The sequence below is a fragment of the Phocoena sinus genome, chromosome 9, assembly GCF_008692025.1.
Source record: "Phocoena sinus isolate mPhoSin1 chromosome 9, mPhoSin1.pri, whole genome shotgun sequence".
NCBI lineage: Eukaryota > Metazoa > Chordata > Mammalia > Artiodactyla > Phocoenidae > Phocoena > Phocoena sinus.
In genome coordinates, this window is record NC_045771.1 from 49715083 (window position 1) to 49740713 (window position 25631).

Consider the following 25631-nt stretch of genomic DNA (forward strand, 5'->3'; position numbering starts at 1 on the left):
CATAAAAAAAGCAGAAGCAATATTGTAACAAATTCAATAAAGACTATAAAAATGGTCCATATCAAAAATATATATATATGTCATTGATGCTTTTTTTTTTGAAGTTTAAATTTCAAAAAGTTTTTTTGTTACCTCGTTTGGTTATATTTGTACCTTAGCTACTTTATTATTATTATTTTTATGATGTGTCCTAAATTCTGTACGGTGCTCATTTCACAACGTGTTTATCACATCTCATAGATATTGCTCATTATACGGGGAGGCTGACTCATCTTCAAAACATGTTGCAAGTGGGCTTAGGTTTGTTATAGAAAATAAGTAGGAAGTAACTTAGGTGCTGGTTTGAAGAAACATGTTGCAATTACAAGTTTTAGGTAAAAACAAGAAAAGGAGAGAGGAAAGAAAAGACATTCAAAATTAGATCTTTTTGAAAATGGTCCTTAATTAGATGAGAGCAAGAAGTAGGATTCTTGTGTGGATGTTATAAAGTGTTCTTTGAATGAGGACAGAATTTTTTTCGACTGTTTTTTGGTGGTTTGGAGTGGGCCTTTAATTGCTATTTGTTCATTTTTAAGTGAGGGCCCATTACATGAAAGCTCTAACTCTTTTCTCTTTCTTCTTCCTAGGAGATAAAAGCACGGATTATGCTAATTTTTACCAGGGTTTGTGGGACTGCACAGGAGCTCTTTCTGATGAATTGTCATTTAAACGTGGTGATGTGATTTACATTCTTAGCAAGGTAAGCAGATACCCCAAAATGACAACTGTAAAGCATGAATACGAAGCTGCATTTTTATGCATTTGGATCTACGACACTAGGGAAAAAATGCCAATTGGAATTCTTCTAGGTCCTTGTTAACAATTGGGAGTTCACAATAATTATTTTGTCAAGTGAAATATAATCAAATTTTAAACACAATCAGATAACAGGATTCAACTTAACAGTGTGTTTACCTATCACTTCAGCCTTTGGCTCACATCCACACACTGCCTTCTCCAGAAACAATATACTTATGTGAAAGTTAACATTGTAAGGTATTAGGTTATTTATTATGTTTTTCTTTCCTCTTCCTTTTTATTCTTCTGTGTGCTTATTCTGATTTTGTCTGCCATTCACTACTGGTAACACTGTGTTTATAGAACAAGTTTTTCATCTTTACGTAAATACATCGGGTGTTCCGGCAATTTAAAAGCAATACTTTTCTATTCAGACAGGTTTAGGTATTTTTTTTTAAATTTAACATAATTGTATTTGTAAACATAATAGCAAAGTATATTGCTATGAACTCATCCTTAGATATACAAAATCATTGTTTCTGCCTCTTAAGATACTGAATTATTCAAAATGCTTCTGGCCTTAAATCTAAAAGTCAAGATTCTTAATTGATTATACTTCTAACGACATGCATGAGCTCCTTTAACTTTCATATTTTAACTTTGCCTACTGTAATATGGGGGTTAAAAAATATCTCCCTCAGTCTACTTCATGAGGCCACATTAGAAACAAATGATGTATGGAGACTATTTAAATATAAGTAAAGAAATGTTACATAAATCATAAGTCTAGGAGTTTAATGTGCTTTGTTGATTAGAGAGGTATTTTGGAAAGATTATGACTTATTCAGAAAGATGATATGACTTATTAGATACAGAAGAGAATTTGGAAATAAGGTCACTTAATTGAATTTAAACACTAGTTGACTGGTACATAAAATCATATACAGAAAATCATAGAACATTGGAGTGAGAGATCTTAGGGCTCATCTGTCTATCCTTGGTTTTACAGATAAGGGAATTTGGGTCAAGAAAGTGCCAGAGCCAGTACTTAACAAGGTGTTTTGACTCCCAGATCAGAGCTTTCTGCTCTATTTTTTTCTTATGCCTGTATCTATCTTCCTTCCTTTTTCCCTCTCTTCTTCCCCCCTTCCCCTTCTTTCCTTACTTGTATTTAATTTGTAACTGTCATAAAGTGCCTAAAATGTGCAGGGGCCCATTCTAGGCACCAGGAATCCAAAAAAAAGAGAGAGAGATAAGCCCTTGTAGATTGGAGGAAAATAGTAAGTAAATACAGCCAACTGTGATCATTGCTGGTTGAGGTGCCCAAATAAGACTTGTCCCTTATTTCTCAGTCCTCTGCTCGCTAGTGTATTTTTTTTTTTTTTTTTTTTTAGAAAGATACTTTCAGTTCTTGGAAGCTATAGATAGCCATATCACAACTCTTGGATTAAGCCTGTTACAGAGCATTCAATAGTCCTGTGTTAAAATGACAGCTTTTTGAGTCAGTTACTTAATATAGAAAACAAACTGATTAGTTTCAGTTCTTGAAAAGAAACTTTCTTGGAATCATTCCTCAAATTTACTTAGCTCACAGTTTCTTTCACCAATTTAGCTGCATAAAATTAAATTGTGTGTAAAATTGCATATAAAATTAAAAGATTGATTAGCTTCCACTTGGAACTTCAGACTATAGGGATAAATGGCACGTAGCCAGTATGTTTGTATGGTAAAATATGAAACTTACGAAGCCCATGTGGGTTTGTTCTTGAAGCCTTCTTTATGAATCAAGTTGTCTTTGTTTTTTTGTTTTTTTGTTTTTTTCAAGTTGTCTTTGTTGCTGAAAGCCTCAGAGTACCAGCCTCTGGGACAGGCTGTGGTGCAAGCAGCGTTCCCATAGGCTTGTCTTATTTCTGCCATTGCCTCAGAAAATCATTTTCTGTGAATATGAAATTGAAAGTACAATCATAGGTGTGTATCATATTTCTAGGATTCTGGGGGAAGTCATTCCTTTTCTCCGAAACCTGTTTTGTGGTGACTGTAATTTTATATGTGAAGCCTGTCATAGAGCTAAGGGTGGTAATCCACCTCATAGGAAGAATATACTCCTATCTAAAATGTCTAAATGCTGTTATTTGGGTATGGGCTGCCTGAAAATACTTCCTTTATCAACCTTTCACAAGGTTTAAATTTCCACCGGCAGCATTTCATGAGAGGCCTTCTAGAGATGGGCATTTTATCTGGAGCTCATTTTGGTTTTTAAAAGAAGAGACAAGGTTTTGTTAGCACATTATCACCATTGGCTGGATGAGTAAATACCCATATTTACCCAGCTGCGGACCTAGTAGAATCCACCCAGGTTGATCTTAGTGAGGGTGAAAGAAAGACGGTTTTTCTCTTGATGGAATTTGGACAAATTCTGGGCCGTTTGATGAGCATCTTGGGCTATTTGTTGTCAGGTTGCTTTGGGAGCCAGGATATATTTATGAAGACTCTTACTTCCCCCCTTGGCTTTGAGTGAGTTCAGATAGGAACCTCTGGTGATTCTTTAATTTTATATTTGCTTGGTCTTACAGTTTTTATAAAAATTTTGGCAAACATAGATCATAAGTTAATATCATAAATTTATTTAATATGTGAATGATGACAGCAGTTTGAATGATGAGTATCATTATAAATTCAGAACTCAAGGCCCTTAGAAGAAGAGAGCAAAGAATTGCTCAAAAGGACTTGTTTCCAGATCGAGGTAGAGCTGATGCTATGTATTGATTGTTTTTTTTTTTAAGTGCAATAAATATAGAAATCACTAGCTTTGTTATATGCCTAGAAATTTGTTTAATCTTTCTCAGAGTTATATTTAGATTCCATGGTGATGGAATGAAAATTTACTGTTTAAATTTATTTTTTGCACCATCTAGTGGCTCAGAATGAGTGGTGCAGGTAATTGCAGCTAATGTGCGCAATCAAAATGATGTCATAAATCCAACTTTAAATTTAGCTATGGGTTGTTACTTTCCTATCTCACGTCAATGGAGTATAAGCATTAATCATGAAAATTCTTTTCATCATTCTGAATTAAATGTAAAAATTGTATACTTAAGCAAGAATGCATTTTAAGGAGTCTAACAGTATTTATAGAGACATAAAAATGTGTACTTAGTAAAAAAAAAATTAGTGCCGCAACTTTTCTAATAAAAAATGCCATTTGAAAGATTTCAAAGAAACACAGCTTGCTTTTTATAATTAACTGATCTATAGTTTGCAGTATTTAATTATTGTTGATTTGACTTACCTTCTAGAAGCTTGTTAGTTCTGAAAATCATCTTTTAAAAAAAGGCAACACAAGATAGTTTAAGAAGAGATACATTCTTTTCAAGATAAATAAACCTTTAGACAAATCAAGAAATAAAATGGCATGTACTATAATAAAGAATATTTTAATGTTGTAAATATAATGACAAAAAGATTTAGCTAGTTTGATGATTAGGCTCTCTGTATTAAAATTCACTATAGAAATATAGTTTGATTTTAAAATTCAGTCTTTTTTTTTGTATTTTTGCAAGGAAGCCCTGATAGGGTGTCAGCTGTGCTCAGCCTGCCTGGGGGTGATTTATTTATTTTAAGCCTCTTTTGAGTTATACAGATCTTAGCTTTTTCTTTCTTTCTTTACTTTTTTTCTTTTCTTTTTTTTTTTTTTCAGTGAAAATCAAATGTTACAATAAAGAAGGAAGAGAAGGCAGCTACCCTGCCCTTCCCCTTCCCTTTTCAACATTTTCCAATTAGCAGCTTGCCATTGTGACCCCTGGCTGAGCTAGCCCCTCCTTCAAAGTGTCTGGCACTTTCTTAGTTTTAACCTTTGAACCTTACTAATAATAAATCTAAATACTACTTGCCTAAAAATGCAAGCCTGTAACTTTTTGCTTACAGGTCTTTTCATATAACATTGCTGCTGTTTTTTTATGTGTTAAAACATTTTATACACTTCAATGGAGATTTAGAAATTCCGCCCCCCACCCAAAGATGGAAGGTATTTATAGGAATGGATGAAAGTGAAATATGTGATTTTTTTTTTTTAAAGCAAGGTACAATTACCTTTTTTTTTTTTTAATTTATTTTTGGCTGCGTTGGGTCTTCATTGCCGCACAGGGACTTTCTCTAGTTGTGGACAGCAGGAGCTACTCTCATTGTGGTGCACGGCTTCTCATTGCAGGGGCTTCTCTTGTGGCGGAGCATGGGCTCTAGGCATGCGGGCTTCAGTAGTTGTGGCATGCAGGCTCAGTAGTTGTGGCACGTGGGCTCTAGAGCACAGGCTCAGTAGTTGTGGTGCATGGGCATTAGTTCTCCATGGCATGTGGGATCTTCCTGGACCAGGGCTCGAACCTGAGTCCCCTGCATTGACAGGCGGATTCTTAACCACTGCGCCACCAGGGAGGTCTCCAGGAATATGTGACTTTTATGACCGCTGCCTTGTTAGTGAAGTTATTATGAAACACAAGGCCTACTTTCAGATTTATTTGATGGGGGAAATTCGTATTTGAGATTGCAAATCTTTGGTTTTATTTATTTATTTATATTTTTAGGAATCAGGTTGTTTAAAATCATGCTAAATTCTTTTACTGGTTTGCATTTCAATTTTATTACCACCTTAAACATGGACACAATATCATAGTTAATAGTATTGTCCTAGAACCGTGTTTATGGAGTTTTATAATTTTCATGGCAGGATCCAGGTTATATAGCTACAGGCATATTATAGTCCCACATAGCTCTTTGGCTATTTTATTCTATTCGCTGCTCTGGATTTACATTGTCTATTAGTGTATCTCTCAATCTGTACTCACCAGTAAATCGCTAACCACATTCCTATTCTTACTTTTAAGGCAATAAATTATTTTTAGAGACTTAATGACAGAAGAGCTATGCTTCAGCAGGAAAGAGGCATGCTGCTTGTCTGCTATTAACAGAAAAATAAGAGAGTTAAGAATCCTGGAATATTTCATCTAGTCTAGGACACATGTGACTTGGGCTTTGCAGCTTTTTGAGACATTTTTTATTAAGTCAAAAACAGGAAATGTGGGTTGACAGTGTTCACTAATATACAGTAAAAGGGCATTTTTTTAGTGTGTGTTGTTTGGAGTTTCAAGCATTGCTTCCCTTTGTAGCTGTGACTTTTTCCAGTGATTGGTGAAATGTAACTGTCACTGATCATTTGCTTCTCATTGTGAAAATGTAAAGATTCTGTTACTAAGGCTTTTTTGGCTTCAGACTTACCAGAAAAAACAAATAAATGAAAGTCTTGCTGAGCTCTACTGGCAGAGGGAAATACAGAGTTCCTTTTCAGCTCTCTTAGGTTTTCCTTTGTGACCATCTGACCCCATGTGCCACATATAGCAAAACCACCTGCTGAAGAGTAACCAAGACACCTCAATATAGGACATACCTTGATGATACTACGCTAGTTCCCTAAATGTTATCACATCTTGTAGTCTTTTGGGAAGGAGGAGGAGTGTTTGTACTTGTCACTGCGGTTGTTTGGGTCTGACGGCATTTAGTTTCTGTGCTAAATGCCCACGGTGAAGCATAGTGGGCAGACCTATGCTATGCTTATAACCTCTCCCTGGTGGTGATAAGCAGTGTATGGAAACAGCATTACGTCAGAAGATGTTCTCATTCCACTCATGGGACTCCTCTTGTTACCTGGTTGCAAAAACCATGCTCTAGTACTTCCCGATTTTCTCTTACATAAATTGGAGGGAGCATTCCAGGGAAATGTTGACAGATGAAAGGGGAAGGTGCCTGCAGGAGACAGGCTGTCAGGCTGAGGCCCTGCAGTGGCTTGAGAAGTAAAGGAGAAACCAGAAGGCAGTGTCAGAGAGGCAAGTTACACAGAGGTGGCAGTGGAGGGGCTGCTATGGCTGCAGAACCTACGTGGTTTAATTCTGCATGGAGTAAGCAAAGGTTTTCCAGGAGCAAACCAAAACAACCTTAAAGAAAAGCACCATGTTGGTAAGTAAAAAAAAAAAATCTTAAATTGAAAAATCCATGATTTTTTTATGCCCTTCTGCTCTCCCCCCACCCCACCCCCCCAAAAAATCAAGAGCTCCCTCAGTGTATATATGGCACCATTCTCACTCTTTCGAGATGTCTCCTTTCTTATCTCTTTAAAGATCAGATTCCCTTTGGAACAGCCCGTAATAATATCAGGTTGCCTTATAGTACACTCCAAAATGCTCTGTTTTTTGTCGCCCTGGTATTTTGCTACACCAGTTAGTGGGAAGGCAGAGGAAGGGGATGAAAAAGTATTTATTGCATACCTACAGTATCTTGTTCTAGGTACTCATTGTGCTTTCGTTCCTCTGATTCTTAAGGTAACCCTACAAGGGATATGGTACTATCAATATAATTTTGCAAGTAAGAAAACTGACGCTTAGTAAGCTTATTATGTAAATCACCTGAGGATGCCAGCTAGGAAGCACCTTCTCCTGGAATCAATGCAGATCTGACCCTAAAGGGTTTTCTCTTTCCATTTTGCTATACCTAAGTGGGCCATGACCAGGATTATTCGTTTCCCTGTCTCAATTCCTTGAGGTAGACACTGTGTCTTAAGTATTTTTGAATCCCCAATATCTAACATGATGGCAGATAGATGTTTAATATATGTTTATGAAAATATAGTTAAAAATAAGAAATAATTAGGACTTCCCTGGTGGCGCAGTGGTTAGAATCCACCTGCCAATACAGGGGACATGGGTTTGAGCCCCGATCCGGGAAGATCCCACATGCCGTGGATCAATTAATCCCGGCGCCACAGCTACTGAGCCTGCGCTCTAGAGCCCATGTGCCACAACTACTGAGCCTGCGCTCTAGAGCCTGCAAGCCACAAGTACTGAGCCTGCGTGCTGCAACTACTAAAGCCCGCGAGCCTAGAGCCCACGCTCTGCAACAACCAGAGAAAGCCTGCGCACAGTAAGGAAGACCCAACGCAGCCAAAAATAAATTTACATTAAAAAAAAAAAAGGAAATAATCCTGAACTTCTTAAAGGAATTTAGAATGGTAGAATCGTAGAAGTAGGGGAACCTTAGTGCTAGCTCTTCACTTTATAGGTGAGAAGATCTTGAGGCTCCACATAATTGGGGAAAAATAAATAAAAAGCTAATGGAAAAAAGGACTGCCTCTGGAGACCTTAAAAGACAATGGGGTTTCTACGCTTGAACTTCCTGAGCTTCTTGGCAGCCACACTGAAAAAGGGAGAGACAAGGAGCTAATAATTCTTTTTAATCATAAAGGAGGAGGCTTGGCTTTTCCCAGCACTGGCTACTTTAAAAAAAAAAAAAAAAAACTCACGTGAATTTCTAGAATCTTCGCAGATTATCTGACCTCAACAACTTTATATAATAAGAACAGTGGCAGATATTACCCTCAACAACAAAAAATTTATAGTACATATAACAAGAGATTTCATATAGGTAATTCTGTGAGGGTCCAAATGTATAATAATTAGACTTCCTGATTTGTGTTAAGTACGTAACTGGATTATTGTGGAGTCTCAAAGAGTGATATAAATGTAAAAAAAAAAATCACCCCTAAAGAACTTGGGGATTGCCCGAGGTCACATACCTAGTTAGTAACAAGCTGGAGACCCTCAGTCTTCTGAGAAAATAATCACAAGAGTAAGTAGCAGCAGCTGAAAAACTAGCAGATTTCCCCCTAGACCTGCCACACTGTTTCTGCCGTTGCAGGGTTCTGTCTTAACCTCTTCCGTACTTACAGTAAATTCAACTGAAGCCATTTCTTCGAAGAACTAGAATTATTTGGTCCCAGTTCTTCAGGGGACAGGTATCTTTCTTTCTGCAAGTGGAATTCAGGCTCTTTAGACAAGGTATGCTATACAGCACATTGGAAAACGCGATGGGCCGCAGCCAGCCATGACGAGGAACAGCACACTTCATATTGTGAAGCTAAACACACTTCAGAACAAATGTTTGTTTAGTCATTACTAAAATTCTTCAAGTATGTCCAATATACACATAGAAAATATATTCCTATTGGAAATTACCCTTCTTAAGAAAACATTTAGGAGGGTCATCTGGTACATCATCCAAAATGAAGAAAAAGTATGTTTGTTTCATCATGAAGTACATATTTATTGAACAGCTTTTACACATCCTGGAGTGTGGGGCATACAGTTTTGAGTGTAAGACATTGCCACGATCTCAGTGAGTTTCTACTTTATTTTAGTTGAACGGACAAAACTGAAGTACATAAACTCCACTGAGGAATAAATACTCAGCTTGAAATGGGAGATGTAAGTATGGATTAGATAACACAGAGAGAAATTCGTGAAAGCTGGGTAATCTGAGTTGAGTCTTAGTTACTAGATAGGCTTTGGATGAGGGAGGGGAGATGCCCCTTGGGGAAGGAGTGCCACATACAGAGGCAGGAATGAGTGCAGCACAGAAGGTTGGGCTGTGGGACCAGAGCAGTGAGAGGAGTTTGTAGTTAAAGCATTGGGGGGCTAGTGTACATTCCTGAGCAGCCGAGTAAACTGACAAAGGCCGTTTCCGGGAAGTACAGAGAGGCAGAGTGGATGATGCAATGATCCAGGGTGAGGTGATGAAGGTCTGAACTAGAACAGTTAACAGTCATGTACTGGTTGGTGAAATACACTGAGTACCAAGGCCACCCACTACTGAGCATGATTTGATCTTTCTTTGCCTAACAATACCTAAGGATCATCTGTCTGCATATCAGTTTTTACTTAATGCCATTGTAAATGGCGACTGTGTAGAAATTTGAATTAAATGTATCTTGACTCTGGAATATAAACTAAAATTTGTTACAGGAATTAAGTTCTTACTATCACCTTCCTTGCTCGTCTTTTGTCTCTCTCGCTTTAAAAATGGAGTGCACAGTGCACGGAGGAAAAAAATAGTAATTCTTTGAATTAGAGTAACTCAAAATCACACTTGCGTAGTAAATTATAAAGTAGTGAGGTTGACTTCCATGAGATGCTAAGAGACTTAGGGTGGTAAAGCAGGTTCGTAATGGTGGTATTCAAACATCAGGGAGGATCTTAGAAATTGTTAGTGTCCATTTCCTCATTTAAGGAATGAGTTAGGAGACTAAGATTCAAGCAGTTAAAGTGTAGATAATAATAGTAAGAAACGAAGTTGTCAAGTACCTGTTGTGCATTTTAAGACAACTTTTGAAATGATGGACGTATAAGAAACGATTCTTACAAAGTTTCTAACTGGAGATAGTAAAAAGGAAGAGATTGAAGAGGTAGCCTTGAAGAAAGTATTTCCATATTTTAAATAGTTATCTAGTTTTCATGCTACTACAGTGTTTATGAACAATTTGAAAAATTGAAAATATCACAGTGAATAGTTGGAAAAACAATGGTAAAGTCCACTGGTTTCTGAAACTCAGTGTAGTTTATATTTTGTGAATAAAATTACCTTTATTTCTGCACAAGCCTGGTATGTTTTGAAGTACAGATATACGTTTGGAGAAAGTAATATAGTCTTTTAACCTTTCTAACACCTGTTGCTTTCAAACAGATTGGTAACTACTTTCTGAAAGGGGTGGTACATCACAAAATCTTACTAATGTTTCAAGTTTCTGTTAAGGCAGCATTCTTTTACCATATGGTTTGTAGAAAGTGCATTAACATACTTGAGAAATGAGAATCGTGGTGCTGAAAAGGATTTAAGTAAATGTTGGCATCTTATTTAAGTGTAAAATAATACACGGGCAGAGAGAGAAGATTTAGTTAATAAGTAAACATAGACATACGTTTGCTATTGTGTTGGATAAAGTCTCTGTTTCACTTTATCAAAACTAGTCCTTTTTTTCCTGCCTTTTTACATAATCACTTTAATTTATTGCTTAATAATGATTAATTGAGGCCTAAAATTTTAACTATAAAATAAAACAAAAACTATTTTAATGATGTAAAATTGAAACAGAGGAGTTGGACCACAACTGTTCAGTGCTGCTTTATGATTGTTTTCTCAAATTATTGGGCAAGTTCAGCTTCCTTGCTTCTTTAACTGCCACATTACATTTTGCCTTGAAGCCATCCATTTTGCAGACATTAAATTTCTTTTGAGTACTATTTTTATACACTAAGCATCACTACACCTCTAGATCTTGATAGCATTGCTACGGGAGGAGAAAGAAGCTTTGTGTTAGTAATTACCTAACATTGTCAGAAGCTGACTGCAGGCCTCTTTCTAGTGATAACAGAATAACTGCATAATGTAGCTTTATAGCACATGATTAATAGAAAATAATTACACATCCTACAAAGGGATGCAATATTTCTTATAAATTGACTAGAATGGTTTCCTGTAGATTAAAGGACTCTTCATTATTTTATCAGTCCTCCTGAAGTACAGTCACTTGCCTATGTTAGCATTTCAGTTGATGTTAAGAGCCGACTAGGGTGAAGAATACCAGATGGCAGACCTTCTTGTTTGTACCTGAGATCTCGTGTGCCATCAAGATGACATGATGCTTCCTAACCTTTCAGAGATTGAGATAGCAGCCTCATATGACTTTTGTCTCTTTAGTTTTTGTTTATTAACAAGACAAGGTGTGAGGGTTGTTGTTTTTTTTTAATGACCCACCCGTGACTTTTAGACCAATACTACAATTAGTATGTGGACAGCGAGACAACATTGTATGGATTGCATTATTTTCCACTGTAAGTAATATATCATTCATAATCACATTTGTTTGGGGGCAGCAAACAGGGAGAGGCAATGGAAGGCAGATTTTCTTCCTCCAAAGGAAAGTGTGTATGCTATTGAATCTCCAGGCTGGAGTTTAGAATACCGTACTCCAAGATGCATCTTCATTCCAATTTATAGGCTGCAAATGGTTTAATTGGGATTCATGTTGCTCAGGAGGCTCATACAGAGGATAGTAATGATAAAAGTAAAAGCTTCTGTGTTTGCAGTCTTGCTGACATACTCTAATGGCTGCAGTGTAAATCCATAAATTTGCCTACTAGATTTTTACCTCAGTGTGTTTTATCTTACCTCTTAATTCCACACAGGAGTGCTATATGGAATTCTTTACGAATGTAAAGTAATAAACATTCTGGTTTTTTATTTTTACTCTCTTCTGATTTAAACCTGTTATATTTTAGAGTACTTTTATGAGGTGTGTATTTCATACGCCTTTCAATTATTTTAAATTAATTTAGTGAAACATTTAAGATTATTTTAGCCTAAAACTTAATTTTTTCCTAGAATGTTACTTTTAAGGGATTTGTGTACAGCTGAATAAACTCCTCTGCTGTTTACTACTGTACTTTCTGTTTAATGAATCTTCTCAGTTGCCGTCATGCAAATTTCTCTTGTGTGAAGTATGTCACTGGTCCTTTGCTGAAGTGATTTGTTGGAAATCAGCTTCTTAAATTTGGATGTGAATGAGCTTTTTGAGAACAATAATATGCCCTTAATTTGGAGTGCAGATTATAATTTCAAAACAGAATATTATAAAGTAATATGAACCTTCTGGTTTGTAACTTGAATCTAAACATTGAAACCCAGATTGCAGGCTGTTCTCTGAAAGCAGGTTTGGGTCATAATATGCCCTCTCACTAAATGTATTCTGTTTTTCTAGACTTTGGGGGCCTAGTTCCTTTACTCTTTCCAAATAATCAGCTGAATAAAATCTTAGATGGGCATTGGATAAGAGCTTTCACACTTAGACTTACTTTGTTAAGTATCCATTTTGAAATCTTACATTGTGGGCCTTTGGCCTCTGCAAGGTGAAATACGTTTGTTTTGTTAAGCATTAGGCTCTAATTGTATTCATTGCCTTAAAAAATTGAAAAGGGCAGTTTTATTAGGTACCTATTAGGATATAATGGTTACTAATCATAGCTTTCAGTAAGTTGGTATTTTCTTCTGACAAATATATTCTACATAGATTATAGTCATCTTCACTGAGTTCTGGGCATCAGACTATTTTCATTGCTTAGAGAATTTTGTCCACTAAGTTCACACTATCAGGAAACTTTTAAAATCTTGAGTCTACTGCCTCATAAGCCAGAGCTGTGCCCTCATTAGAATCAGGCCTTCCTCCACCACCCCCGTTTTCCTTCCATCTTATTCTTACGAAAAACTTAATTCTGAGACATCCCATCGTTTAAAGAAGTACTTATAGATTTTAATCTTATAATCTCTCTATTGATAGACTCCATATCAATACGCAGCTGGGAATGTTGCTACATTTGTATGGGAAAATTGTATTATTTTCCTTTCTGATGGTCAATAGCATGGTTAGTCATCAATACAAATGTGAAATCTGTACTGGTGTTAACATTCCCTCCCCACATGTAACTCCATATGCATATGCACTTTATCTGTGACTCAGATGTTGGAAATCATAGCCTATTGAATTACTTTGGGGATTGATTTTAAAAATTTATCTTATATGAAAAATTAAATTTGGGTCCTACAGTGCTTTTGCAGAGTATTGCTTTTGGGAGATATTATTCTTGAAACTTGTAATTCATTTTACTTTGTTTGTATCTCACTAAGCATAAATAAATTTGAGATAAAAATACATTAGTCAATCTGGCAGACAAATGAGACCGGGTACAGTGTTCACTATGCCTAGAGCAGTGGTGTGTCTGTCAGTGGAGCGAAGGGAAGAAAAGGAGGCACAGGGTTAGCTCACACTGCAAAATAAACTCAAAAGTGACTCATCAATCAGTCTTTTTTTACAGCTAGATTAATATTTTGCCTTTATAATTTGAGATACTTTTATTTCCTATTGATCTTCCCCCGTAAGGGTGAATCTAATACCACCTTTAAATTCCTTCCATTCATCCTTTACCTAATGTAGTTTGTGATCAATCCAGAGGAACAATAAATGCCTTTGGGAAGCTTTTGAAAAGGAGCCCTTTTGTGAATTATTTTGGAAAGCCAGTTGGGGGAAGCATTAGTAGTGTTTCCTTGTTCTCTAATTTATCTGTTTAAAACGTCTATACTCATTTTTAGATTTTCCTAAGAAGGGGCATACCTCTACATCCTAAATCATTTTCGGTCATATGAGTTTAACTAGGAATTAAGTAGTTTATTGTGAAAAAAAAAAAAAAAAGTCTATCCTTGCTAGATGAAAAGCTCCTTGAAGGCTAAGATAGTATCCTAAGGATCCTGGCTATGACCTGGGAGCCTCTAACACTGGTGTTTGCATATTAAAAGGTGTCCCCCAGGCTCTGTGTGTGTGTGTGTGTGTGTGTGTGTGTGTGTGTGTGTGTGTGTAAGAGAGAGAGATGGGGGAGAGAGAAGGGAAAGGGGCCCAGAGAGCGGACTTCCTTATGTAGTTTCATTTGCTAGGTTCCTATCCTAAGTGACTGTTTCTGTGTTCTACACTGTGAAATAAACAGGCTTTGTCTTATACATTAATTTAAATCTTTGCCTAACAGCATTTTTAAAGTGTTCAGAAACAAAAAAAGATTAAAATGTTTCAATTTGCAGCTCAAGCTCCTATAACTTTATAAAAAGAAATAACATTTCTAAGAAGTTGCGTACAAACAACATTGTACTTACACCCAGTCTGAAGGTTAATACTGCATATTGTTTTCAATTAGGAATACAATAGATATGGCTGGTGGGTAGGAGAAATGAAGGGAGCCATTGGCTTGGTGCCGAAAGCCTACATAATGGAGATGTATGATATTTGAGAGTCCTGGGTAAGTACATTTTAATCCAATATTCTGTAATAGCTCATATGTTCTCTTGGTCTCTGCGTTATGAGTCTTTGCCTTTTAAAAAGTCTTTGTAGTTTTCTGATAGCACAAAGATTATGCTCCCAAATCATCTTCTTCTTTAAAAAAAAAAAAAATCTAGTTTAGTTTTAAAAATAACTTCATAGAATTTACTTTGGAAATAAATAGATTATTTAGAGAATATCCCTTTGATAATAACCAGCTGTTTTCCCAAACCTCCTCCTCTTTAGTAAAATACCACTTTTATGGCCTTTCTGAGGAGCTGAATTGACCAAATATTGAGTAAACATTCATTTTTTTCCTTGGTTAAAAATGTAACATTTTTCTAAGCAGGGTAAATCAACATTTTGCCTGAAGAAAAAAATTAAAATGCAACTTTCCCTTTCTGCCTGCAGAAAAGGAAGATTCCTCTGCTAGTGTCTGCAAATGCTTTGGATTGAGAATCATCGTGAAAGCATGAGTGACAGCTCATAGCCTTTCTTTCTTTTGTTGAGCATCGTCTGTCTTTGTTGTTTTATGCATTCATTATAATATTCCTCTGATGTGAAATTAAATGAAGGATATTAATGTAAATTAGATGCAAGCAGTAAAGTTATACCTGTTGCTGTTTTTCAAAGAAATAATCGTAGGTTTATTTACTCATTTGATTTGTGTGAAAAATTCAGCACTATTTTATATGTATCACATAATCATTGCTACTTCTAGTAAGAGTTGTAATTTCTCTTAATACTGGATATCAATTATTTTTTAGAATGTAATATATAATTTCATAAAAATTTCAATTGAATGTATCATGAAAGTTTTTGGTAGATGCTATCTAAAGAATGTAGCTTTGTTAGAACTTTGTAGATGAGTTATCTTAGTATTTATTTTTCAAACAATAGTAACATGTTTTCATGAAAGAATTTTTACTGATTGGGGAATTTATGTTAAATATAGCCACAAGAAAGAAAAACGATAGAATTGCAAATGGAGAGTATGCTGTCACCCTCTGCAACACAGATGAAGACCAGAACCATGGTTTGTGCAAAGCCCTTTACCAATAATAAATACCCCAGTTATATAATGGGCTTGCCAACATTTTCTACTGTAGTTTTCTTTAAATCTAATGGAACAAAAATTTTGCGAGAAGTCCCATTCTGCCACTAATGTAATGGCATAAAGAATCTCAATGTATTCTCAAAGTCAGAAGGCATAACTGAGTACTCTTACCCTGCGTGATTGTTACTGTGGTATTAAAGTCCCACCACAAAACAGTGAAAGTCCAGATTTGGGCCTGCTCTGTACCTCTGAAAGCAATGGGAAGAGAAGGAAGGCTCAGAGAGGAGGGTGTAGAAATCCGGTGGGAACAGGTACCCAGGTACAGGTGAATGGAAGGGTAGTGTTAGTCTGACATTGGAGGTGTACGTTGTACTCCAGAGCAAGGTTTGTGGAGTTATAGTATTACTTTTTCATGTATGTTTGAAATCAAAGGTATTTTAAATGTCTACAAGGTACCACTATGGTATATATATCAAAATATACTGCTGATTGGATAATTATTTGAAGTAAATATAATCTGCTAATATTGAATCCTTGATTAGAAGGTACTACTTTTGTTGAACTTTTCAGATCTTTGCTTTAAAGATAAAGATTCTAACCATGCAAACGAGCCGGTAATGTTTAAAAACCTCCATTATTTATAAAAACTATCTATAAGCAATATTTCAGAGTTTACGTTTTACTGTTATCCCCTCTGTACTGTGATTATCAGATTTCACATGTAAAAATATATATATTAATTTGGGGGATTGTGGGTGAATTCTAGTTTATATAGATTAGACCATGTCAAGTTAAAGCTTTCAGAAATCAATTTATGCACTTGTTAAACTTCTCCTAATATAGAGCCATTGGGATAGATTGAAATCATCTTGGCAGAAGTGAGACAACTGGTGATGAATTTAGTGGATTGGTTTTCAAAGCCTGAGAGATTGAAAAGCGAAAGCAGTTGTGGGTTCCACTGAAAATGTAGACTTCCTTGTGGGCACAGATATTGTGCTTCTGGCCTAAATGAAGACTTTAGTCTTGGGCCAGTAGATGGCAGCAGCTTTTCTTTGCACAGGAACCCGCTTGGAAATCCCTCCTCCACTCAGGCACAGACTCACTCCAAACGTAAAGTATTTAGAAGATTATTGCCTGTTTTTACAGTTAATCCAGGAGAGGGAGTCCTTTGCCAACTGATGCCAGATAGTCTCTGGAATGGTGACAGTACAGAAAAAAAGTGTTAACTTTTGTCCAGAGCTCCTCTGGCCTTTGTTCTTTTTCACTTGAATATAGGTGGGAGATGAGAAGGGAAACAAAACTTTTTGAATTGGACTGACAGGAAAAAACAATCATTACTTTCAACTTATGACTACTTTGTATTCATTTGGTGAAATCATCTGTATACTAGGAGGCAGAAAGTTTTCTTTACACCCTTGACGATATATCACACACTCTTCAAGATCATAATAATAATCATTAATGTGAATTTAAACAACATGGCTTGTTAGAAAATATGCTAATTGCCATGTTCTCTTTATGTTTGCTTAGCTTTTATTTGTTTTTCTATGAACAGAGAGCTAATTTTTTTCAAAGGTGATTGTAAGTCATATTTTACATAGCGTTTTGCTTGATTATTTGCTCTGTACTGAATTTGTACTCTATTGCCATTAGATGTTACAATAATGTTCCACTCTGCAAATTTTTAAGGTTCAAATAAAGTTTAATTGTTTGCAAACTGTTATGATGCTAATAATTCAACAGCCTGCTGTGTTACTAATGAAATTACTTTGTTATGATTAATTTGGAAAATAGTGTGTTTATTGTAGTAATTAAGCACAGCAAGGTGAAGTAAATGATTCTAATGCCATCTGGCCTCCAAACCGAATGAAGAAATGAAATAGGGCTGTCATCTGAATTTATTCAAAGAAGTAAGGATAATACAAATTACTTTCATTGCTATAGGATTTACACTCAACCACAGCTCACTCCATTCTGTTTTTGCCACTTGGTTGTCTATGACAGTTCCTTTCATGAAAAAGAATGTTGTTTAGCCCAGCAATTATTTTGAATACTTTATATTATTTTAAGTAGATTATTTTTATCTTGTGCTAATTTAATTACAGATGATTATATAAAGTATTATGGGATCCTAGAAAATCACTGTTCAACCATCTGTAGGTGCAATCTCTGTATGTGGAGGTTTTTTGCTATTACTGTTGAATATAGCCTTTCACAAAGAGTAGAGATTCCATACAGTTGTTTCTAAAATGTTCCTACTCAAGACTCTCTCTTAGTTCTTATGATTCCACCTTTCCTATAATTTCTCCAGTCTAACCTATTGCTACTCACTTCATAGAGTCTGGTACCCCCCAGGGTCATAATTAAAAACAGAACCCAGAGCTGAGCTATATATTAGAGATCCAGATTTGCAGTTCAGCCACTATAAGAAAACTTACCCTAACATACATGTAGTTGAAAATCTTGAACTTCATCAGTGAGACTGAGTAAAGCATTGTGAGAATTTTTAAATCAAACGAAGTACTTCTTCATTTCAGATAAATCAATGTTTATTTCAACTGTTGAATGGAATTGTAAACTGTATAGAGGTCACTTTTACTTCTTTTGAGTTCAATAAACTCAAGTATATTGAAAAGCAGTCCATGTGGTAAAGAAAGAGATGGTGGAGATTAAAACATGATCATACAGTAGAGAACACCGATTCACTCAGAGCTTGAAGGAATATAATTAATATGTAACATAAAAATATTTGTTAAAATGGCCTAGTTTGTTAGTAAAATCCTGAGTATTCTGAAATTCAGAGAAACAAATAAGTAGTATATTATTAAAGTATCTTTCTACAAACCTAACCTACACGCAAATGCATAACTTAAACCATTGATCCTCTGGATTGGGAACAAGAAATTTCTGGCCATCCTCAGCTTCCGCCATATTACCATCCACTGCCTTATAGTTGAATTCTTCTGGAATATTTGTTAGAACCTCTAATAGTGTAACATCTTGCTTGTGATGAGATAAATACTTACAGAATTATTTTATTTGTAATTTTGTGACATGGAATGACATTTCCTTAATGTTATTTTCCAGGGGTTTTTTCTTGTTTTCCTTAGTAGGATCTGCTCTATCACTGCTTGATCAGAAACATGATTTATTGCCAGCATGGTACTTCAGAGTATATGGTGTGTATCCAGTAAATATTTATTAACTGACGTGGCATCCTACAGTATCTGAGATTTAAGAAGAAAAGAGTTTGACTTCTCTATACCTGGTAGAGAAAATCCCTTTATCATTTAGTTCATCAGCTTTCTGACTGACAGTGTTCTCTTAGTCAAAAAAAAAAAAAAATCAGTCCACTTTACCGAGTCTTTAAAAGCAGTTTCATCATCCTCATAATACCATCAACAAGTGGATTGGATTGTTGGTAACGGAATTGAGTGAGATTGTGAATAACAGGAAAGTTGAATGTGGGCGCCAGTCTTTAGATGTTTCCTCCCTTCCTTTCCTGAGTGCAGTGTTGTCACTCTTTCAGAGAAGGCAAAGGTGACTCAGGCAGCTTGTGGCCAGTGATCTAGTTACACTCCCAGTACATCCCAAATCACTGTGGTGCTGCGCTCCACCTGGGCAATAACAGAGACACCTTCTGATCTTGGAAGCATTCTAGCTGTCGCCTTGGATGGATCAAAAAGAAATATCTGAAAGTGGAAAGTTTCACAGTTGTTGCTAAATCCAACCATAATTCGATTTTTGTCTTTTTTAAAACTTTCATTTCCTATTTCTTTAAAGTTGTATGGTTATGTTAACTTGAGTGCTTTGAGTCCCAAGATGAAAGGAACCATAAGTGCAGAAAGTAGCTGTAGTCATACCAGTGCTCAGCTTAGGTCTGTAAGGTTGGGAAAGGGGCTGGAGGTTGAGCAGTCTTGTGAATATGTGCAAAGGTGTGAAAATACAAATTGCCCCAAAAGCCCATCTTGTAAGTGTCTTTCTTAATGTTGGAACCTTGGAAAGTGTTTCCTCAGGTTTCTCTCTTTCTGTTTTCACCGTTTTCTTTTTTATTATCCGTTACTCAAAGAGTTAATATAGAACAGCACTTGTCTGTTTTCTGTTTATTGGCCTCAACTTTGTAATATAAAAATATCACTCCTGCTGGAGTAAAAGCAGGTGCCGTTTTGTGGCTTGAGCAGCAGTTCAGCTCTTTTGAGGAAAGTGCCACACAGGTGCTCTCAAAGGAGAAAATTAATGCCACCAGTGTAATGCCAATTAAAAGTGACTGCTTTAGAGGAGGAGAAAATTCCACAAATAAGCAGATTCCCATAGGCTGTCTCCCCTTCCCAGCTCCCATGGGAGACCATTTAGAAAATCTTGTGTTCTTTCACTGTCATGTCAAAATGATGATAACAATTTAAGATAGTAATAGCAATAACTAATATTAACCGAGTGTTTACTACTTGTTATGCTGTGTACTTTTCATTCAGTCCTTCTACAACCCTATAATAAGGTAAGTTCTCTTGTTTATTCCCATCTTCCTGATTAGGAAACTGAGGTTAAATAATTTGTCCCAAGGTCTAGGAGTAATGTTACCTAGCCCCCCTTCCTTGAATTCAGTACCATTTTGCTTTCCAGTACCGTAACGAATTCAGACCGAGTACTTAATTCTAATCTTTGCATATAGTAGGCACTCAATAAAAGCTTATTGACCACTGATGATGACACCATTCTTATAAAATAGTCTGGAGCCTGTGAAAAGAATAGCTCAAGAATTGGCACCAGGACAGCTGGAATTTGCCTCCTGTAGTCATAAGGCAGACCACGGTGACTGTCAAATCCAAAGCAGCTAATACACAACGGAGAAGGAACTTGGATGCTGAAACATTTCTCTCTGTGAACTTCCACTCTGGCTGAACATAGAAAGTCAGTCAAGGCAGCAGAGAGTCGAGAGAGGACACGGTGCCAAAGGGACCCTTTCTGAACAACGTTTTCTATTCTTTCGATCTCCTCAAGTCAAGCCCAAGGACACTGACCAGGCAAGGAAGTCTTGGAGAGGACTTCCAAGCTGGCTGCTTCTGTCTCAAAGAGTTTTCTTTTTTTCAAAGAGTTTTCAATTAGTTGTTTTTTTGGGGTGGTATCTATTTATTTTATTTTATTTTTTTTGCGGTACGCGGGCCTCTCACTGCTGTGGCCTCTCCCGTTGCGGAGCGCAGGCTCCGGATGCGCAGGCTCAGCGGCCATGGCTCACGGGCCCAGCCGCTCCGCGGCACGTGGGATCCTCCCGGACCGGGGCACGAACCCGCGTCCCCTGCATCGGCAGGCGGACTCTCAAACACTGCGCCACCAGGGGAGCCCCTTTTGGGGTGGTATCTAAATGGATAGGTTTTTTTTAAAACCAGTTTAAAAGAGTATTCTTAACTTGTCAGCCCTTTACAATCAGTGAGCAAACTTCAATATAAAACTTACGTAATTTTGTAACTGAGTGACGGCAATGTCTGACCTAAGACTTTTTTTGCTTGTTGAGATAAGAATTTGTTTAAGGAGAACCTTTATTGTAATATCTGGCCCCTGAGTATGAGGTCTTATTCCTTGGGCATCTACAATGGTGCCTTGTACAAGTCTCCTTAACATCAAAGTCTTCTGTTGTGTTTCTTGAACAAAAAAAATTTTTCAAGTTTTGTACCTCAGTGGTTGGAGGCTGGTAGGGGTCGGGGGTGTTGGGAACAGAAGATAAGTAAGAACTAACATTCATCAGGGAGCTCTGGAATTTAGCCAGAGGAGGGGTAAGATTGGGCCCTGTCATGGTCTAAAGTACACCCTGAAGCATTGGCCATTTTGTAGCCCAAAAGTAGAAGGTGCACTGAGGGTCAGTTTCCAAGGAGCATTTCATTCTGCAGAGTAGGATTCCATGCCTGGCAGTCGGAATATCATGCTTCTGGAGGGCAGGGAGTGAATGACTTCACACTGTCCCGGTCTTCAGCTGCCCACCAAGTAGATTTCATTGGTGTAAATAACCTGTCCCATCCAGGTGGATCCACAACTCACTCCTAATTCCCTGGTCAAGCACTCGTGGTCTGTGGAGTCTCAGTCACTCCCTCTTCCATCACCTTCCACCACTTTCCCCCTTCTCCAGCTTTCCCAAGGAGTTAAGTCATATGAGGCATGAGACAGGTAATTCTTATCCCTCTACGAAGTTATGGATGTCAGTCGTGGTCTGTGTTTTCTGTGAACCCAGCAAAAGCAAGCTATATGACAATGTGTTTATCCCGTTACACGCACCCTGAATTGGAAAACTGAAAGAGCTATCTTGTGAGTGTGCATCGGTATCTATCTGTTGCTTTGCTTCAGTCGGTCAGCATATTCGCTTTATTCTTTATTATCTCGGGGCTTGCTATTTCTCTTCCTATCTAATTAAATGATTCCATTTTGAATAATTATATTTAAGTGCCAACAGTGTGCTAGGGGCATTTCAAACACAGAATTCAACACAGTCTTTCCCAAGACGACTCATGGTCTAAGTGAAATAGACAAGACAAACTCAGGAAAGGAACAGCCCCAGGTAGCCTCCCCTTTGTGCGATTCTTAGCAAGTTCAATCACTAGCAGTGTCCCAAGACATAAAATGTTCTCTGATTTTGTTACATCTGAAACTAGGCAACAAACTGGGGATCCTTTCTCATATATGGGTCTTTTAATGTGCAGAGGGGAAGGCAGGGGCAAGCGTTTCAGTGTTGGTTCAGATGAAAAGATTGATTTTTAGAAAATTTCTGAAATGCTTGCAGCTACTGAATTGTGAGGGGAACCAAAGAGCTGTGTGTGTAATGCGAACATCTTTTTACAGAGTTGCTGCCAATTATGGTAGAACATAATTCTGGAAGCTGGAGGACCCCTATCCCTTTAGGAAACTGTGAACAGAGCTGTACCAGTGGTGTTCGGCTGAGAGTAGGCAGTAGGAAGACCACTGGAATTGGAGTCAATCAAAATTCTAGTTTCGGTTCTTGAATGCATTGTGCCCTAGAATAAGTTTCCTCGCCTGCAAAATACCAGTAGGCTTTTCCTCTCTATCTCACAGGGTGTAGTTATGCTTGAGTGAGATTATATTTGAAGGAGCCTTAACAACCCAATAAGTGTAAATATGGCTTTTCTGCATTGGAGGATATGAGAACTGAAATGAAACGTGGGTCAAAATAAAAATTTCTCCTTCACACCAGAAGCAAGCAAGGGAAAATTTTTTTAATGTTCAGCACTAGCTGTAATGCTGCTTGGAGTAACGTTAGTAAGCTGTTGGTTTTGTTATTTTCTAACGAGAATTAATGTCAGACATCCTAGAGGAGTTTGGGATTAAATTCCTCTATAATCCTGAGTACATTTTTGAATCAAGCCGTTGGTTTCCAAGCTGTGGTCACTTTCTGTTAATGGAGGTTTCAATAGCAGAGATGTTACTTCTGTCCGTAAATTTTCAAAATAAACCTTTGGTATTTTAAAACCATCCATCTGAACAACAGGCTTTAAGTTAAGTGTTGTTTGTAGTTGGTTGGACTTAGCAGAGAATTTTTCCTTAACAGACACCTTAAGGAAAATGTTTGTACAGGCTCCCTTCGACCGCTATCTGCTCCCTCTATGAACTGTTTCTTCCAGACGGGTATCTGTGATTGTTTGCATGTGAATACACACTTGGTAGTTAAACATTTTCTTCAGATGCGTATCTAAGAATGAGACAATTTTATTTGATCGAATTAGCCTTGTGATTTAGCACTAATCTCTGTTTGTAGTTTGTGAAAATATGGGACTTCGAAATAAGGGCAAACAGAACCTCATTAGGTGTAACCTTAATGCTTTAATGTTATAACTTGAGGCAAAGCTAATAAAAAATGCAAAGCACTCTTAAATAATTTAAATTATCTAAAAAAATTGAGCATATTCCTTCAAATAGTAATGGCTTTCATGATCTGATTTTTTAAAAATTCATTTCTCATGTCTTGAATTACTTAGAAGTGTGGATATCAGAGTAAGTTTGAGTTTATTTAAGATTATTAAATATATTTGTTATCATACAGTGTCACGGAAGATTCCATTATTTAGCCTAGCAATTATCATATGTAATGTTATGCTGTATATGATTTCAGTAACGTATTTGATAACGTCATTATGGTATGATGGTATAGAATTAATTTTTAGCACGTCTCTTTAAAATAGTGCTCTGTGATGTGAGTCCTTGATTATTTTGAGCCATTAATCAATTCCATCAACTTAAAAACATAGTCATATTGTGTACCTGTTATTATTCGTTTTCTAAAATAAAAGTTCCTCTTACCATCTTAAACTTTACTAGAAAATTATTGCTTTCATAATGTATTTTCATTGCTATACTCTTTTGGTAAAGGAAAGCAGTAGTTGGGAATACAGTATACTGTGGTAACCGATTAAAGATCAAGACGGGGAAATCCTCTTTTCCCCATCTTCCTAAAGGATAGGAGAGAATTTTGAGTTCTAAACATACCATCCTTTGCTTCCTCTGGTGCTGTGGTTCATAGCAATAAATACTCTATATTGATTACTACTTAATTCTAGTGGAGGTATACTAAGGCTGGAAACACATTATAGCTTAGCATTTAGTACCTTAATTTTTAAACAGTTTTTAAATTTTAAAAATTGATATCATTGCCCCGAATGTGCTTCTATTATTGGATCCATATCATGCTATAAAAAATATTCTCCTTTCATATCTTTCCTAAAGATTATTTTGTTCACAATGTATTTTTCCTGGCACTTCATTGCTATTTTTATGTAACTGAAAATCTGTCATTTCCATTTTAGCTCAGTTTGGAAATATGAAAACCGTATCAGAGCAACACATTAAAGATTAGTATGGAAGGACAAAAAATAAGTGGAAGAGAGCCACGTAGAGATTTTAAATTCAGTCAAATCATTCAAGTGTGCAATTTTAATCCATTAATCTGGTTTGAGACTGCTTAAGAGAAATTTTTCTCTCTAAACGAGGTTTTTCTCTTTCAGAACATATTGAGAAGTCTCTCATCTAAAACAAATACTAGTTTTTTTAATTTTGTCTTTTTGTTTTTTGAGAGTCTTTTTTGGAGTAAAGCAAGAGCCTCCCTAATATTCTGCTATAATTTATTCTTGGTCAAAAACGGATTGCCATTTACACACTAGATATTAAAAGCTAGTTACAGTCATTAAAGGTGGTCTAATGCGGTGTAGTAAAAGATTCAATAGAAGATTTATTTTTAAGCTATTTGGGGGCCATGAGGGAAGTTGTTTTCCTCATGAAGGGAATTCTGTATTTTACTTCATTATTTGTAGTTTTTTTTTTTTCTCTTGGTAAATATAAAACAGAGAAGGGGAGAATGGGAGCTGGTTGTTTCTTTGAATCCTAATACAGCATGTCTTCTTAATGAACCTGCTGCAGTGTCTAGCAAATAAACATGCTAGAAGTGATTTAGCCACGATGTCCAGACTGTGTAAACATCTACTTATTACAATACAATTGTCAATACATTTACATTACTGCTCCCTTTTCAAACGTTAACCAACTTTTTCTTTGCTTGATAAAAGAGCATAAATTGTATTTTTATGTGTTGGTGTTTTTGTTTTCATTATACTTCTTGCCGCACTCTAGACAAAAGACCTCAAGCCTTAATGCCCTGAGTTATTCCTGGCTGAAGAAGACTCCTACAGTTGTTTATTAATGTACTGTGCTGTGTTTCCTTTCACAGGGAGATGGCCTCGGAGCCTTCACAATCTGATCTTTAGTCACGGCGTTTAAAAAAAAAAAAAAGAAAAAAGCCATAAAGCCGGTATGGTAGTCACTGCAACTTTGAGACACAGAGAATGAAGCCCTCTTATAATCCACTATTAGAATGAGAATCTAAGTTACATTGGAAGCAAAAGATAAAATGGTAAAATGCAATCATTTCCTTTAACAAAGATCATGTCCAGTTTTCAGAATTATGATATCGTGTTGAACATAATTGTGGAAGCACCCCTCACGCTGTATTTCTTATATAACTGGTACATTAACATTAGAAAAGCAGAGTGATATTGAATTCTAATGAGGTCTGGC

At 36.5% G+C, this 25631-nt stretch overlaps 1 protein-coding gene across 2 annotated transcripts in view; it reads left to right on the forward strand.

The window, feature by feature from the left end:
* Window positions 1-25333, forward strand: part of SKAP2 (src kinase associated phosphoprotein 2) — a 161907-nt gene extending 136574 nt beyond the window's left edge. Inside the window, exons 11-13 of one of the 2 annotated variants that reach the window (XM_032642409.1) lie at window positions 627-739; window positions 14388-14489; window positions 14921-18911. In XM_032642409.1, the coding sequence (XP_032498300.1) occupies window positions 627-739; window positions 14388-14480 (206 nt within the window). In that variant the 3' untranslated portion in view covers window positions 14481-14489; window positions 14921-18911. Of the gene's footprint in view, window positions 1-626; window positions 740-14387; window positions 14490-14920; window positions 18912-25284 lie in introns of those variants that run through there. The other variant, XM_032642410.1, reaches the window with a different exon arrangement.
* The last annotated feature ends 298 nt before the right edge of the window (window positions 25334-25631 follow it).